Source organism: Ostrea edulis, chromosome 2, assembly GCF_947568905.1.
Source record: "Ostrea edulis chromosome 2, xbOstEdul1.1, whole genome shotgun sequence".
Lineage (NCBI taxonomy): Eukaryota > Metazoa > Mollusca > Bivalvia > Ostreida > Ostreidae > Ostrea > Ostrea edulis.
This window is the reverse complement of record NC_079165.1, coordinates 68,957,413-68,976,601: the sequence shown is the minus strand read 5'-3', so window position 1 is coordinate 68,976,601 and position 19,189 is coordinate 68,957,413. Positions and strand designations below refer to the sequence as shown.

At 32.9% G+C, this 19,189-nt stretch overlaps 1 protein-coding gene across 4 annotated transcripts in view; it reads right to left on the bottom strand.

The window, feature by feature from the left end:
• LOC125679033 (trichohyalin-like) overlaps positions 1 to 19,189 on the bottom strand; it is a 96,078-nt gene that overhangs the window by 58,181 nt on the left and 18,708 nt on the right. For 3 of the 4 annotated variants that reach the window (XM_056157076.1, XM_056157077.1, XM_056157079.1), the window contains exons 6-10: positions 13,419 to 13,469; positions 11,870 to 11,998; positions 11,301 to 11,468; positions 9,248 to 9,325; positions 3,952 to 4,077 (exon numbers count right to left, since the gene is read on the bottom strand). In XM_056157076.1, the coding sequence (XP_056013051.1) occupies positions 3,952 to 4,077; positions 9,248 to 9,325; positions 11,301 to 11,468; positions 11,870 to 11,998; positions 13,419 to 13,469 (552 nt within the window). The remainder of the gene's footprint in view (positions 1 to 3,951; positions 4,078 to 9,247; positions 9,326 to 11,300; positions 11,469 to 11,869; positions 11,999 to 13,418; positions 13,470 to 19,189) is intronic. The other variant, XM_056157078.1, reaches the window with a different exon arrangement.

Genomic DNA, 19,189 nt, shown 5'->3' with positions numbered 1-19,189 from the left:
GAAAGTAAAATATATGCCAGGTATACTATATCAACAAAATCAGAATGATATTCCTAAATGGATAGCATTATGACATCATGATTAAGACATTTCCCGCCTTTTTGTCAAAATAAGCCTGAAAACTGTCAAATGTCATATAAATTATTGCTCAGGAAAAGATGTGTGCATTTGTCAAGCAAAATGAAAATTATATATTGTGTTTTATTTTAAAGATGAAAAATATGCTTGAATATGAATTTGCTCAACTCATGCGCTGTATGTTTTCTGAAAGGAAAACCACATGAATTTGTGGATATTTTCATTGAAAATGGCATTTTTGCAATTTTATGACAACTTCAATTAGCTTTCGTCATATGACACAAATCATTTTGATGATCAAACTGAGCGAACTTTGGGTTTGCTAATCTATTCCTTATTTGAATGCCAGGGTTTGAGCTCCAAGTGAAATCATCAATATTTTGGGCTAGATGACTGTAGAAACTGCATGTACCTACTTCTTTGCGATTTAGTATTAAAATAGCACATGACCTTATCAACGCAAACATGTGTCTCTTTTTATAAATGTACACATTGTTAATAGTTACATCCAACAGTCTTAATTGAAGTCAGCATTTCGCAAATTCTATGGTCGTTATAACAATCTAGTTCATCAATACAACCTATCATTGGGTCAAATGCTGTTTGACGTGTTTCATACCAATTGTTAGGCCGTTCTTTGGCACACTGATTTTGACTACGGATAACTCTGTTTACCTGATCAGGATATAGGGCTCACGGTGGGTGTGACCGGTCGACAGGGGATGCTTACTCCTCCTAGGCAACTGATCCCACCTCTGGTGTGTCCAGGGGTCCGTGTTTGCCCAACTATCTACTTTGTATTGCTTGAAGGAGTTATGAGATTAATCACAGCTCGTTATCTTCACCTTTCATCCAACAGAGCAACCAATAGAGTGAACCTCTTAGACTTGAAACTAACTTTTAAATCTGGAAATTTTATTTAACCCTTTCCTTCATAGAAAATAAATATTGCACAACCTGATTTGCATGGAAATTTGTGCAATTACTTGATTTAATGAATTTTGATAAAAACACAACTTGTCAAAGACAGTGGGAATGTGAAATTTTCAGGAAATCTTGTCAGGGTCCTTTCCTTTTATTTACTTAAAAATTTGATAGAAAAAAATACAAATTCTTGGTTTCCATGGCAACAGATTTCTTGGATTTTTTTGTCAAAAACTTATTTTTCACAATATCACAGCTAGCATATAGACACTTACAGGGTATCTAAATAAATTTTCATGCAATACTGATTCATTTTGAGATACTAATCTTTATATAAAATAGTATTTCTAATGTATTTTTTAATGAAATACAAGGGATATATATGTATATGTACAAATGTTGTATCTTCCTTCAAAGTATTCTGCGTTTTCCTCCATTTCAAAATGTCTCTAAAATATTTCCATAATTAATCATTTTAAGTATCTGGAAAAAAATTATCATTATGAATTGTTACATTACTTACATAAAAGTTATTTGATCTGAAAATTAATTTATTTGGCTCATTTCATGTATGCATGCTCAGTAAAATTGATAACTTTAAATGTAATACATGTGCAACTGCAAATTTATAATACACTGAACTTTGTACAACACAAAATGAAATCATATTTAGTTATTTATCAACACAATGCTTCTTTATAGTTTCTTCACGTCTTTATTTTGTAATGCAAATTACATATATACTGTGAGACACAGAGGCTAAGCCCGTTTTGGGCCCGAACTCTGTGATACCATAAATCTATATTTATGGTATCACAGAGTTCGGGCCCAAAACGGGCTTAGCCCCTGTGCTGTGAGACAATCTGCCCATCTTTTCCCAACTATTTTAACAGTAGTAGTGAGTGAGAAAAATGTAAGCTTAAAAGTTATGAAGAAAAACTATTAAGCAAGGCATTGAGCATTAATAGTAAAATATTACACCCCAATCCTCAATTTAAGAAAATGAAGCAAGTGAAAAAAAATGTTGAGGCACTCATGGTAGAAGTCCTTAACCTACCTACCCCCCTCCCCCACCCCCTAATGACTTAAGAAAACGAAGTCTGGAAAATTTATAATGAAAGACTCCAATGCAACCATCTCCTCCTACTATGACACCAGGCCTGTACAATTAAATTTGTTCTCAATGAAAACTATGTGAATTTAATTTTTTGTTAGCTTAACTTTTAAACTCGCCAAGGAGATCGATAATAAAAGAAATAGATACACAAAGCATAAAACATATGCTTGCCATTCATATTTTCTTTGGGTGGTTGGGTGGGTAATCTTCTATCTTTTTAATAAAATCTGCATTCCATACACGCATCATTCTAAGGCGAGCTTACCTTTTATCAACACTGATAGTAAGAAACTGAAGATCCATCTAATTAATATTTCAAATATTTCTTCTTGTTCGTTATTTTCAGTTGTTATGAAAGTGTGGACCTATATAATTCCTGACCAAATGCATCTAAAAATATTCTTTAGTGTGTCTACACTTGCATCAAATAAAAATTCAGACAGCAGCCACATAGACTTCATGGAGTCCGATAACTGATGCCGCTTTACATCGCTTTAATAGTTTTTATTAGTGTTATATCTTATGCCTTCTACTTTAAAATATACATGTAGAAAGGAATAAACATGTAGAAAAAATATGTTCAACTTTCAACAATACAATTCAAACTATGTCAACTAAATGATATTATTTATATCCACCCAAAATACAACACATCCATATTGAAATGGAGTTAAACTTACATTTTAATAAATTAGCACAAAGCAAAGCAATGCAGTAACATTTTAAGGTAATAAATTTAAAACAACATTATTTAAAATACAACTGTATGAGCTACTTAGAAATATTTTATCAATATACCAAAATAAGATCGTAACCCAAAAACCCCCTCTTCGCTACACACAAAATATTACTTGGTTTTATTTCACATTCAAGATAATAGACATTAGAATAAGAGAGCTACTGAAGCATGATATTACTACATTATATTACATTTAGTTAATTCCCTGTGTAATTTATATATTAAACATTAGGTGACAATATAATTTTAGAATCATTGGCTGGGAACATTCATATAGATATCATGCAAATAACTTTAGTTTTCTGATTTTAACTGTGATAGCGTAAACAATTGAATTAAAAATATATTTTTTTTAAAAGTACAACCATGTATTAAAGAAATTATACGTTTTAGGGGTATAATGAATATTGAAATCCTTCCGTATTATTATCAACATAATGTAATTATGTTGTAGGTATCAACATTTCGTTCTGTCTAAATTGCTTGTAAATTTACAACATTTCTATCAGGTTTTCTGCTTATCGTGAAGATCGTTTATCGTGTTTTGGGTTTATCACGTCTATCGTGAATATCGTTTATCGTGTTTTGCGTTTATCGGGTCTATCGTGTATCCTATCGTATCGTTCGTGTATCCTATCGTATCGTGCGTGTATCCTATCCTATCGTGCGTGTATCCTATCCTATCGTGCGTGTATCGTTTATCATGTCAAGAATAACGTTGCTGGTACTGTACTCTACAGTGATATACTTCTGACAAAAATCCATCTTTTACGTAATGTTGATAAAAAAAAAATTAAAAATATTACAAAATTAATTTTTCAAGAATTTTCTTGTTTTAAAAAATAATCTTCAGTCATATTTGAAGCAATTTTTAGAACGTATCATATAAAAGTTTGTTGCAAAGAAAAGGAAATAAAATCATGAAAATACACACAGTCGGCATTAATTAGCAAAGAGTGGTCATCAAGCCCTCGATCTCTCTACATGTGGAAGTCACGATGGAGTTTCTGTTGTGATATAGCAATGATAAATAAATGTTCTTTGTCTCTTATCAAGAAAGGAAATAAAATACATAACTATATATTTTACTTACTCTTCTTCAAGTCTCCTATTTTCTGAATGATAAAAAGTGATGTCTTCATTTTTTGAAGATACCTCTAATGCTAACTCTTGATTCCTTCTTTCCATTTCATCTACTTTTTTCTGAAGATTTTGTTGACTAAAAAAATAAAGAATAACGCATGTATATAAATTCTAAACTCTAATGCTAATGAGTATTTCAAAGCTTCCAAACATAGTTTTTTCAATGAAATTCAATTCTTGTCTGATCTGAAGAACAAGAATTTCAGTGGTCGCACTCTCATTTGAATTTAGTGTCTTGCTCTTAAGATATCAATCGTATCTTTCTCATTAAATCTTATAAAATTCCTTTGTCTGAATCCCCAATACCATAATTCATGTTACATTGTAAAATGTGAGTAGAAAAGAGTGTCTGCATGCGTAGTTTGAACAACATTAAATCTATATAACACTCTTTAAGTTACGTCTTAGGCACACAAAAAGAACTGGTAATTGGAATGCATTGGAATTGTACATTACTTGTACTAATATGTGATTTACTGATTGGCTGTATGTAATGGGGTGTTTAGTTCTAACAAGAACTGTGGTGTGGCGTCAGTGGCCTAGTGCATGGTTAGGCTGTAAGATTTTTGACCGAAAGGTCTTGGGTTCGAGTCCTGGCCGTGGCAGGGCCAACGTTGTGTCCTAGAGAAAGGCATTTTACACGAATTTCCCCACTCCACCCATGTGTAAAAGGGGTACCTGGCTATAAACAGTGAAAAAAAAAAGTAAGAATGTTAGTGCTCTAGCGCTTATAATGGCAGCTGTGCAAGCTTCCCAGGAAGCTGATAAAGTCTATATAAAAACCAATCATTATTATTATTATCATTATAATTCATTCATACATAGATGACGATTACCTTTATAGGTGCAATGTCAAATAACAAAAAGTGAAGCCGTAAACTCTTAACAATATATAGTGGGGGAGTTTCATCATTCCACGGTCCATGGCGACAGGGGATCACAGGGTTGTAAGGTTACCACTATGGCACGCGCGAATCACATTAATTAGATAAACCTACTTTAACGGAGATCAACTAACTTTATCGACTATTAATCCTAGTTTTTCAATTTGATAAATTAAGTTTATCGTCGTTAATTCGAATTAACGATCGATAATACAAGTTCTTGGTCGTTAAGCCCACTGTTGTTAATGCTTTATCGATCGTTAATTCGAGTTAACGACAGATAATCCGGGTTTTTCAAGTCGTTAATGCTAATTAATGGGCAGCCAATCACAGCCGTCAATGCAAACACAAACAGTTTAGAAAAGACTCCAGAAGAAATTTAAGTTGTCTGACACACACCCCACTCCCACCAACACATAGAGTAAAGGGGAAAGTGCTGCTGGTAGATAGTTGCACAAAACAAAAGAATGGGAAATAATCCTTCCGATGATTTCAAAACTTCCATTGAAGAGGTACCTATGATCCATGGATGGAATTTTTTGTGCATTTCCAATGAAGTATTTCAGAAACATTGCCCTGAAAAAGCAGGAGAACGTCTCTCTTGTCACACCATCAAGGTCTAGATAATGCTTTTGAAATGTACCTTAAATTTTTCAGAAAAATGTGATGTTTTCTTTTTTTAAAAAGGGGATATGGAACAAGTAGAAAATTACTTAATTGGCTTTAGACCTGGTATGACAATGACAATGAACTTTATTCTCATAAACTGTAACACAGTGCAGAGAAAATACATGTGTACAAGGTGTACAAACAATATAATAGACAGAATTTAATAATGCTTGAAGAAGGGATTATAATTAAACCAAGAGAGCCAACTCTCTCAATTATATTATCTAACAATTTACAAATTTTGCTAAGTTGATTAATATTTGTCACATTAAAACAACTTGTAAAGGCAAACTTTAATGGGCTACAAATTGTGACTTCTGCTGAATTCACAAGGCTATGTAATGATACAATTGTAATTTATATCAGCAATTAGACAACTATGTATACATGAATTTGGCAATTCAAAATTAGTGTAACCCATCCATTTGTTGTGTTTCCTATTCATTTTGAAGTCAATTAATTTTACTCAAATACGCCATGAAAAGATCATGAAATTTATTTACTAAAAAGATATAATAATTTAACAAGCTAGCTATTACGATATATTCTGACACAAATATGACAAAACAAGCAATGATTTGAAAGTCCAGTCTATTTGTTTCTGCAGTAAAAGGTTCATTTAAAATATCCAAATATGTAACTGTATACATTGTATATGTATATATGATTATTGATAGCTGAAGAAGCTAGCATAGTTCGACAAGGGGTCCGGTATCAGAAAAAAATTCCATGCATTTATTATGATTTTAAAAAAATAGGCCTCTACTACATGTGTGTACATATATACTTTAGATATAAATTTAGTCAATTTAAACTGTAGAATTGTAACATCTAACTCAAATCTATTCTGTACATTAATTTATATAGACAATAAACTGTGAAGCCACTTACTGTCTAACATCTTTTCTTCGTCGTGGAGACTAAACTAAATGTAAGTTAACTACTAGTATACATGGAGACGGGGTCGTGTCAAGAAGCCTTACACGGATACAGGTAACATTACCTGTCGTAAGATGAGGGGGGGGGGGGGGGGGGCATATACCCCAAACACACAAACAAAAGAGGAGACTAAGCCCCCATAACACCATGCCTCGGAAGATCTGACACAGCTTTGAAATCCTTTATGGATACAACTTGGACCGAGTTTGGAAGATTTAACCAACGTATTATTATTAAATTAATTAACGTTATTGCAGTACAACTATGAAAATTTAATCCATAGAGGATCTAGCCTAACATGAAAATATATTCTAATACAAAGTAAATTAGCGATATTCTGATAATAAACTGCAAATAATAAAAACTCTTTCGCACATCATGTCAACCAATCAAAATCAGCGTTACATCGGTAAATGCGAGTGATAAACCCGATTTATCTATCGTTAAATAAACGTGAATTAAAATTTCTTTATATGTTTAACAGTAACATTACCATTCATATTAACGGTCGATAATGTGAGATAAAAAATGTAAACTACCGTTTAACCCACTTTATCGACCGTTAATTCGAGTTAACATGATAAACTAACTTTATCGATCGTTAATTCGAATTAACGCCGTTAAACTAGGATTAACGGTCAATAAAGTTAGTTTATCTCCATTAAAGCAGGTTTATCTAATTAATGTGGTTCGCGCATGCCATATACCACGCTTAACCGAAATAATGTTTTATTAACTGTGGTACAAAATACAGTCATCCATTCGATTCAAATCACCATTTTCTCCAGATTTTGGTATGGTCTTGGAATGATATTTCTTGCTATCAAAATGCAAGATTTTACCAATAGTATTCTGCTTTGTGTAGATGTTCCTGTAACCCAAAATGTTGCCCACATTAAAGCTTAACACATACGTATAAGAATACCTTTTTGAGAAAAGTTAAATGTTAGACAAGTCAGTACAAAACATTTTCTATGACGGTCGGTCTTTCCATGAAGCATGATATAAAAGTCAACATAAATCAAGTAATGCCATGCAAATCGGACTTAATTTCTCACTGTCATAGATATACTTTTTGATTCATAATTATCTTTTACTTTATTAAGTGAACTTTATTAATGATGAGCATTACCCTATAAGGATGTTACATGTAAAAACCCATGATTTTGACTTATGAATGCTGAGCGTTTGAGTCACCACTAATGTTTACATCCTAGCTCTGGCATGGCCAAGAAAGAGCTGATTAAGAACCCATAACCATCTGGTCACAAAGCAAATCTTTAACCATTGAACCACCATGAATGGTTCTTTTTATTGACGATTTCAAAGTGGCTGCCATTTCTAGCAATGTCATTGAGAAATGTTGATTTTTTTCCAGTTTGTTGTAACAAATTACTTTGTGCTGTTGAGATACATAAATATGTGTACAGTATGGATTCTTGTTTAACTACTTGTTATTATCTAAAAAGAAAAAAGCTAATAATTCAGTTAAATTTTAATGTTTTCGACGGATTGCAGGGCTCGAAATTAGCGAGAAATACTCGCAAAATGCGAGTACATTTGAAATATAGCGAGTAAAAATAGTGGACACTCGAAAATTTTAGCGAGTAGTGATTTACAAACCATGATCGTTTCGTATCCGTTTTATATAGTAATGCGCCATTCGCTTTTCTTAAACTTGCACTCTGAATCATACAAACGCTTACATGAACCACCGATTTCAACAACCGTTTCTATCCGGATTTTTCTTTTATGATTTTTAAAGAAACTCGGAGTCAAACAAATGCTTCAGAGGTCGGACATCGCATTGTGATGAAAAATAGACATGTGCCACGAGTACTGTGCACCTATAGGGGTGATTAAATTGAATTCTAAGTATGAGATTTTTGTTATTCATTTATCTAAAATTATAAAAGTCGGATTCTATGTTTTACCAAGTCTTCCGGTAGTTATTTTTATCAGAATAATGAGAATGTCCTATCTAAATTAATTTATTGTCATATTGAGGTCGGGTTGTAGTGATGACACGAGTGCACTGATCACCGCGTAGACGATTAACAAAAAAGTTCATGGGGCTCGTGATCGTGCTGCTTACAAAACCATGAGTCCCGGATTCGCTATGAATTGGAAGACTGGATCTAGACCTGCGGTAAACAGGTTGTGGATTAGAGGTGCGATAATCAAGAGACCTAAACATTGCACTACATGACTTACGTAACTTAGTGTCCCTGTTGACCCACAAGGCTCAGTAATGAATAATGATGGGGAAAATCATTGATTTAAAAAATATATGAAAAAAGAGCACTGCTTCATTATTTTTATTTTAGCTTGTAGGTTTTCATTTTAGCCTGTGGATTTTGTACCCACAGGCTAAAATTAGCCTGTGGTAGAAAAAGTTAAATTCGACCCCTGGATTGTCTTGAACCAGTAAAAAAAAATCTGAACATCAAGGTTGAATTTCAAAATCAGATTCAATCATGAACAGAAATATGTATAAACTATATATATATATATAGAGAGAGAGAGGGGGGGGGGGGTGCACCTTTACTGTTACCCCTTACGTTTCTTTGTGCCCAAGAGACGTTTAGCATTTTTTCACAATAAGTATTTCTAAATTGATTCCCCTATGAACATCCCCAGGGTTATGGAGAAGAATTTGGTAATGTACAGGCTAACAGATACATTAATGACACTAAACGAACTTTAATCAGACACAATGTTCAGCGAAGATAAAAATGAATTGATATTCCATACCTGTTCCGAAGCCATGTATTTTCATCATCAGCTGATGCAATCTTCTCTTGTAAATCTTTCAACTGTTCTTGATCTGTCCTTTGTTTACAAAATAGATAATTTTAGACCAATATTACCAAAGAGGATTGACTCTCGTTTGCTCACTTAGCACAAACAAGCAAGATTCGTTGTAAGCAAAACAAAGTAGTGTTCCAAGTTCTAATTTCATTCTAAGATTGACAGACATATTATTTTCAATGTGGAAAACATTAATTTGGTGTGAAACTCTTTATCATTTGGCAAATTGCAATTTAGTAAATAATTTAACACATGACCTTATCAACTTCAGCAAGTGTTTGTTTTTACACAGGTTGTTAATATAATGACTTCCAACAAAGCAACCAATAGAACGAACCCATGAAAAAGATTACCAAACAGAATTTCAACCGGCTGTACATGAATCTTGTAGAATAGAATTATTGTAATTGTCCTATAATATACATGTGTACCTCAGTACCTTCTCTATGCAATCTCGATTCAATTTTATGAACTGATTTCTTTTCAAAAAGTTTATGATACTTCATGCAATATCCCTTGACAAGTTTGTATGGGGGAAATGTGCAAAGTCACCCTTGAAAGCATGCCAACAAGAATATGTGCAAACCTGAATGAACATACAATTTGTTACGGTGTAAAATCACTGACAATGAAATTAAGATTGTTCAAATAATCTACTATGCATTACCTGCTACAATAATCAGATTTGGTCGGTAGTTTTTTCTCTCTCACAAATTGCAATGCATTTTGTGTGCATTAAGATTCCCTATCCTCTTACTTCAATCGCAATCAGTTTGGATATTCAAATTGATCTTTGCTTGTGTCATTACAAGACAATTGCTCAGAAATGCTAAAATATCTGATTCGTTTGATTATAGTCAAGCGACAATTGAGATAGTAAATTTGGAAATGCTTGCATAGATTTATTACGTTGCATCTTTTGTATTAAATTTTGCAAATCAACTTTACTGTTAAAAACTTTGTTTTAAAAAAGTATCTTTTATCAAAAAATGCTTTTAGTAAATTCCATAGACCTGCAAAATTGCAAAACATTTATCTGAAGCAAACAACAGCATACATGAGATATGTACAGATTATACATGAAATTGCACATTTTATTTTCAACCCCATTTACGCTGTCACACCTGTACATTTGAATTTAAGCGAAATTAAAAATTGTACAAATTGTCAGGTCTAGCCTTGTGAATTCAGTCTAACAGCTTATTCAGTCCAATTAAAATCCATTGTTATAATGTTTTGATTGCATAATGTCAATTTCCTATTGCTGGACTTTCACACACCTGGCTGATATCAGACAAAACTGTTGCACAGTGGCCAGAAATAGGCCTACAGTTGTTTTGTTTAAGAAGCATGAGAGCCATCATTGTCATTGTTAACTGACATCTCTTAAATTTTATTTTATGTCAATTGAATTAAAGGTAAACAAATTAAAAGCAATCTTTCCTATATTTTGTAACTATAGTTTATCTATAGACATTGTAATTATGAGGATAAAAATGTCAATTTCCAAGAATGCCTCTTTTATAATATGTTTTTAAAATCTTATTTTTCAAATGTTATGTTGGAACACTTGATGATAAACCTTTTATCACTTTATATGTAAATGTGATCATCAAAATTTCTCTATTCTTGCAAATGCATTGTGTACATACATGTATAAATGAATATAAAATTAGAAATGGTGAAATATTTAAAGTCTAAACAACAACCAAATAGGTAATATTCGATGCTATATTCATGAGATAATTCTGTTTTATTACCATTTATGGAATTCATCAAAATATCTACTAGCATAATTACTGTATGCTTAAAATAATTTATAGGTGTATCAAAACCATTTTGGGATTGATATTCTGTACAGATTTTGTACCACTTTTTGTGGACAGATTTTTCACTCAAAATTGCGCTTTTTTAATACCATTGTAAAGATTTGCTGTTGAAAAATGTCACATGTATGAACAACAGTATGCTAATATGCAAATGTCAACATTCTTACCCCTTCAAAAGGACCTGAATCGCTTTTTCTATGACGTCAATTTTTTTCAATAAATGCAATATTTCCTCTGATACTGAAGAAGACAGTGGTCTCACTGGTGTTCTGGATACAGTCTTATGACTCCTTTGTATCGTTTTCTGTGCAGGTGGTTGTGGAGTATGGAAATGTCTTTAAAAATATTCGGAAACATTTTTATCAAGTGCAAAATTAAGTAATACATCAGATGATGATTGTTAACACACAGTCCCCTAATTTTCTTTTCTTGGTGTACTTAATCAGCAAGATTAAATTACCTCAGAAACTTTATCAGCACAAATTAGCATACTTCCTTTCTTTCTTTTGTGAGAATCTCTATGACTTTGTATACTGAACAATGATTATATGAAATAGTAAAATTTTCTCTTCATTGAATATCACCTTTCACACTTAACATTAAAGTTTACAATCTAAATACTAAAATTTTTGATGAAAATAATAACATAAAACACATATACTCAAACATGCATTAGTATGATCCTGTACAGAGATATATTAATATATATATAAGAGAAATAAAAACAAAAACATACGTTTCTTTGTTATAGAAGGTGCCGATCTTTTTAGCTATTCTTTTTAATGCATCTAAACATTCTTCAAGCTTGGGCACAAAATTTTCTGCTGTCCAGCTTTCCTCCTCATCCGTTTGCTGAACACAATATCTATCAAAATAGATGTAAATAATCTCTGTATCAAGTTTCTTTTGCAAGGATCATTAATGACAAGTCACTAAGATAGAAGATAGTAAATATAGAGAGATTCATCACTAGAGAACATTAGTGTGGTTGTCTGTGTGATTCTAGAATCTCTGTAGCCACTGTCCAATGCTAATGATTTACGAGCACTGGTCACTACATGATAACAGCTGACAACAAGGTACCTGTATTACGCAACAAAGCATTAAAATTGGGTTCTACCTCAAAGAGGAGCCTCGCACGGGAAATTTTAAGCTCAATATTTAAGGTACTTTTTGCGATTTAATTTTTTGCGTTGGAGACTTCACCGCAGAATTTCGCAAATAGCAACCCACGGAAAAAAACAAATATATGGTATGCTTATTCATCATCTACAGAATATCAGTTGATTTATTACTTGTAGGTCACTTGAGTATATTCATGATCTTATCTTTCTTTATTCAATGATGTGAGTGAACATTTCAACATTTTGAGGCCATCTTTTCCCAGAACTGTTGTGTATCATTACAGAGGTATGGGGACCAAATGTGAAAACTATGATGCAATTGCTTTACTCCAGAAAATATATCAGATGGGTAGTGCATACTCATGATGAACAAAGAGACCTCCACCAAATTTGTGAGATTCATGGGCCCTGAATAGAGTATCGTTCCTTGTCTGCTGAACATCTAACAACTGAATACATAATGATAATGAGGAGTGTATCCTCTGTAAACATTGTTTCAGTGGTGCTAGAGTGGGACTCTATGGTTCATACAATGAACATTTATTGGGTTTTTTTGACGATCTTCTTGACTTATTGACATCAAACAACCAAACTGAAAACATAATAATCAGAAGAGACATATCTATCAAAATTGTCAAATTCATCAGTCCACAAGAAACCCGTTTGTTCAACAGTAAACAACAGTTCGTGGAAGTTGCCATTAGGCCTAATGGATTTAGTTTTTTTTTAAGTTGTGTATTCACAAATTACTACACCCATCTCGAAATGACATAGAATGTACTCCAAGAATGACTCGTTAATTCAACTCATATCATATAATGTTTTATCACATAATCTCAATGTTTTAAAATATTAAATGATAAAGAATAAATTCATTATTTTTTCGTTGGATGGAGGTATACCATAAAAAAAAAAAGACGGAAAACTTATGCATCATGCGCTATGCGCAATGATGCAGTTTTCCGGGTTTTTTTCGTGGTATATACCTCCATCCAACGAAAAATTAATAAATTCATTCCTTAAATCAAAACTGAAAATAAGTTTTGATCCAATCTTATTCATATAATTTAGTTTGTTGTGTGCCTTTGTATATAAATGAAGACTTCAATTGGCAAGAGATACATTGTATGTGTGAAATGATAATAATTGGTAATACTGTACCTTGTTTCTTTCTCTCCACTACAATTGTACTTCGTTTCGTCATAAGGACCTCTTTAAAACAGTATGTAAAGGTTAAAAACATTGTTCATGATAATCACACAACAATTAATTTTCCCTCCTAGTATTTCTTCTAAAACAACAATAAAGAAGCTGCTACAATGTGATATCTAAATAGTTCATATTATATGATCAAGTTACCTCTGTTGTAGAAGATATACAACTTGAGACTTAAACTTTAATTTTACATTTTGAATGTGGGATTAGCCAATCAAAAATCATATAAACATGAAAAATATCTCTTAACTGTTGAGCACTTTAAACACCTAGACTTCAGCATCATCAAGGTAGCTCATTCACTAAATTTTTATTTATTGGCTTAAAACACCTCTTATGAAGTATGATTTCACCATCGAAAAAGTTATACATGTACAAGCTCTCAAGTATTTTATATGATTTTTTTGTGATTTATCCCGGAATGATAAAAAAGGTACATTGTTTGCAAATAAGATACTCTAGAGTCCAAATTTCGCTGTAATTTGATGCATAACATGAATATGTATAATGTAAGAAAACATGCCTAAACGACTCAGATAAACGTTCTAAATTTTTAAATAAAAATAATATTTTATGAAAACTGAGAACATTATTTGCTAATATTTTTTAAATCTACAGATAAATTTATGAAAATTTTCATTGAATTTTGCATTTTTGGCAATTTTATGCCAACTTCATGCTCCTGTCATACAACACAAAGCAATTTTGGATCAAATTAAACGTAGTTTGCATTTGCTTATATATTCTAGGGATTCCCTTAAACAGTTTCAGAGGGGCGCCCCGCCTTGCCCCTGCCCTTTCCCAAATTTAAAACAAAAAATCACCGCCCTTTTGCCATTTACAACAACACAAAAATTCCCTTTTGTACCCAATTACAAATGTCTGTTTCTTATGTCAAGTTTGTTTTATTTGCCGGATGCAGTATTTGACCAGGTAAATTGAACAGATCGTAATTGATCACTTGTGTCTAATCCGATAATTGGAAGAAACATCCATAGAAACTGTCTAAGTATGGTACACTGTATCATTTACAAAAAAAGTGTATACTACTTCAACCTTGCGAATTCGTTCGGTATGATATTCGCTTAAAAAATATTAAAATCTTATTTCTATTCCAGATACGTTTACAATGGATTTATATGAGTAAAATAGCTCTTTCCGAGGCTAATTCTGACATGCATTCGTTTACTGAAAACTGGCACAAGATTAAGTTCTGAATATTGTGATCATTTTTACAATTTGAAAAAAAGGTGACCGTTTTCTTTTCATCACTATATATATGCATTAATATTGTTTTGCTTTTACGGTGAACCGCTTAGAATCGGTACACGACTGAAGTGAACCTAGCTAGCTAGATGCGCGGATTGGTGCGCGCTTTTGTGTACCTCAAGAAGTATGAAGGGATAGTTATGAGCAGTTTGAGAAAAGTCATTTGAAACCCATGTCATTTTGTTGCATACCATTCCTTCAATGCTTTTATCACAAGAAAGATGTCAGTTTTATTATCAATTCGTGTATTAATTCCCCGGCCATTTTGCATACAAAAATACTTGGAAAATCATTTTTAAAACACGAACATGAAGTATTTATCTATGGAAATAACATTCTTAATATTGTATCTGAAAGATTGTTAAAATTATTCTGATACGTCAAAAGTTGTTAGGTATATCTTTAATTAGCGATATGTAAATCAGATAAACAAGAGAGACAACTCAATTTTGCAGAGATCATGTGATGTCACGAGACAATTTTACCATATCATAATCAAAATAAAATTTAAATATATACGGGTAGAATATAAATTAATCCATATCAATTAACCATGATTCCAGTGTCAACTGACTCTGTGCAATATTTCAAAACAATTGAGGCATAGAAATTCCTGAAACATCACGCAGCTTCAATTAAACTTTCAAATGACTTTTTCAGAAACAAATAACTTAAGGTAAGGTTTGCGACATTTTGACATGTAGCATATCAAGTATGTTCAGTAGGAATTTATCTTTTGAAAATTGACTTTTTCAAAAATCGCCCGTGTCGTTGGTTTTTTTTTTACCAGATGAGCTTAATTTTTTTTTTGATGTTTTACATTACAGGATCTTTGTACAAACGAGAATACCAATGTTATAAAAACTTATAGGGTAAAAAGATGGTCGAATCTTTTTTTAAAAAGTATTATCTATAAGATAATCTTTAATACTAGTTAGTAGAAATTTTTTATTTTAAAACACAAAAAAGCATTTTTTATATCTTTAATAAAATTTAAATTGGTTGCCATGGCAACAAAAATGTATATTGAGTAGTTTTACAAGGTCTATATCAGAAAATTTTCACTTTAAACATATATTTGGACCATAAACATTAAAGAAACCACATAAAATTACTAACCACCGGGCTTTGTTTCCATGGTAACAGATTAAAAAGAATTATTTCATTTATGTGATTTGTTACTTTGTTTTATAATTGTATAACTTTTTGAAGGGTGCATTGAGCATTTTCATGAACAAAATACAGTTCCAAATCACAAAACCTTGACTTGTGAGGACGTGGTGTTTTAAGCCTCGAACCAAGCGAGGGTTCCCTTCTGCCCCTGTCTGAGGTACTAAATTTCCCTGCCCTTTAGAAGCTGCTGTGGGAATCACTATATTCCTTATTTGAATGCCAGATTTTGGGACTCCTACTGAAATCATCTATTTTCTGGGCCAGATGACTGTAGAAACTGTCCCTACTTCTTTAAAAAAAACTGTTAATATTTCTGAATTTTGACCATTTCATTTCAATTTCTTTTTAAAATATATTTCTCTGATATATCTTTTTTCTAACTGACATGTTTTTTGAAGATTTTATTCCCGGGGGTTTTCCTTTCAGAAAACATACATCCCATGCGTCGAGCAAATTTATATTTGAATACATTTTTCATCTTTTCTTAATACATAATACATGTATATACTAATTTCATATTTTGCTCGACGGATGGGCACACCTTTTCCTAAGCAATTAACAGTTATCAAGCTCTTTTTGAAAAAAAGCGAGAAAAACTCTTATTTATGATGTAATAATGCTATAAAATAAGAAATAACTTTGATTTAAGTTAAGATAATACACTTGGCATGTATTTAACTTATTCAAAACACAGATCAAGCTTGATTCACGACACATTTAAATCAAGAGAATTTTTGGGGCCTTTTTATGCACACAATCGTACCTTGTTCTATGAACCAAGCCCGGTTAGAATTATAACATTAGAGGCCCATGGGCCACATCGCTCACCTGAGTCACCTTGGTCCACATCAGAAGTTTTTCCATATCTATTTGCATGTAAAACCGTAGTCCCTATTATGGCCCCAAACCTACCCCTGGAGGCCATGGTTTTTGCAAACTTGAATCTACACTATGTCAGAAAGCTTTCATGTAAATGTGAACTTCTTTGGCACAATGGTTCTTGAGAAGAAGATTTTTAAAGATTTTCCCGATATATTTGTATGTAAAACTTTGATCCCCTATTGTGGCCCCATCCTACCCCAGGGGGCCATGATTTTAACAAACCTGAATCTCCACTATATCAGAAAGCTTTCATATAAACCTCAGCTTTTCTGGCTTAGTGGTTCTGGGAAGAAGATTTTTAAAGATTTTTCCTATATATTTGTATGTAAAACTTTGACCCCCTATTGTGGCCCCATCCGACCCCCGGGGGCAATGATCTTAACAATTTATAATCTGCACTATATCAGGAAGCTTTCTTATAAATCTCAGCTTTTCTGGCTCAGTGGTTCTTGAGAAGATTTTAAAAGATTTTTCCTATAAATTTGTATGTAAAACTTTGATGCCCCCCTTGAGCCCCCATCCAATCCCCGGGGTTCATGATTTTAACAAACTTGAACCTGCACTATATCAAAAAAAAAAAAAAAAAAAAAATGAAAAAAACCAACAAAAAAAACAAAAACTTTGACCCCCTATTATGGCTCCATCCGACCCCCGGGAGCCATGATTTTAGCAATTTAGAATTTGCATTATATAAGGAAGCTTTCATATAAATCTCAGCTTTTCTAGCTCAGTGGTTCTTGAGAAGAAGATTTTTAAAGATTTTCCCTATATATTTGTATGTAAAACTTTGATCCCCTATTGTGGCCCCATCCGACCCCAGGGGGCCATGATTTTAACAATTTAGAATTTGTACTATATCATGAAGCTTTCATATAAATCTCAGCTTTTCTGGCTCAGTGGTTCTTGAGAAGAAGATTTTTAAAGATTTTTCCTATATATTTGTATGTAAAACTTTGATCCCCTATTGTGGCCCCATCCGACCCTCGGGGGCCATGATTTTAGCAATTTAGAATTTGCATTATATCCGGAAGCTTTCATATAAACCTCAGCTTTTCTGGCTCAGTGGTTCTTGAGAAGAAGATTTTAAAAGATTTTTCCTATAAATTAGTATGTAAAACTTTGATGTCCCCCTTGAGGCCCCATCCGACCCCCGGGGGCCATGATCTTAACAATTTATAATCTGCACTATATCAGGAAGCTTTCATATAAACCTCAGCTTTTCTGGCTCAGTGGTTCTTGAGAAGAAGATTTTAAAAGATTTTTCCTATAAATTAGTATGTAAAACTTTGATGTCCCCCTTCAGGCCCCATCCGACCCCCGGGGGCCATGATCTTAACAATTTATAATCTGCACTATATCAGGAAGCTTTCATATAAATCTCAGCTTTTCTGGCTCAGTGGTTCTTGAGAAGATTTTAAAAGATTTTTCCTATAAATTTGTATGTAAAACTTTGATGTCCCCCTTGAGGCCCCATCCAATCCCCCGGGGTCCATGATTTTAACAAACTTGAATCTGCACTATATCAAAAAAAAGCAACAAAAAAACAAACAAAAAAAACTTTGACCCCCTATTGTGGCCCCATCCAATCCCCGGTGGCCATGATTTTAACAATTTAGAATCTGTACTATATCAGGAAGCTTTCATATAAATCTCAGCTTTTCTGGCTCAGTGGTTCTTGGGGAAAACATTTTTAAAGATTTTCCCGATATATTTGTATGTAAAACTTTGACCCCCTATTGTGGCCCCATCCGACCCCCGGGGACCGTGATTGTAACAATTTAAAATTTGCATTATATCAGGAAGCTTTCATATAAATCTCAGCTTTTCTGGCTCAGTGGTTCTTGAGAAGAAGATTTTTAAAGATTTTTCCGATATATTTGTATGTAAAACTTTGACCCCCTATTGTGGCCCCATCCGACCCCCGGGGGCCATGATTTTAATAATTTAGAATCTGCATTATATCAGGAAGCTTTCATATAAATCTCAGCTTTTCTGGCTCAGTGGTTCTTGAGAAGAAGATTTTTAAAGATTTTCCCGATATATTTGTATGTAAAACTTTGACCCCCTATTGTGGCCCCATCCGACCCCCGGGGGTCATGATTTTAACAATTTAGAATCTGCATTATAGAAGGAAGCTTTCATATAAATCTCAGCTTTTCTGGCTCAGTGGTTCTTGAGAAGAAGATTTTTAAAGATTTTCCCTATATATTTGTATGTAAAACTTTGATCCCCTATTGTGGCCCCATCCGACCCCCGGGGGCCATGATTTTAACAATTTAGAATTTGTACTATATCATGAAGCTTTCATATAAATCTCAGCTTTTCTGGCTTAGTGGTTCTTGAGAAGAAGATTTTTAAAGATTTTTCCTATATATTTGTATGTAAAACTTTGA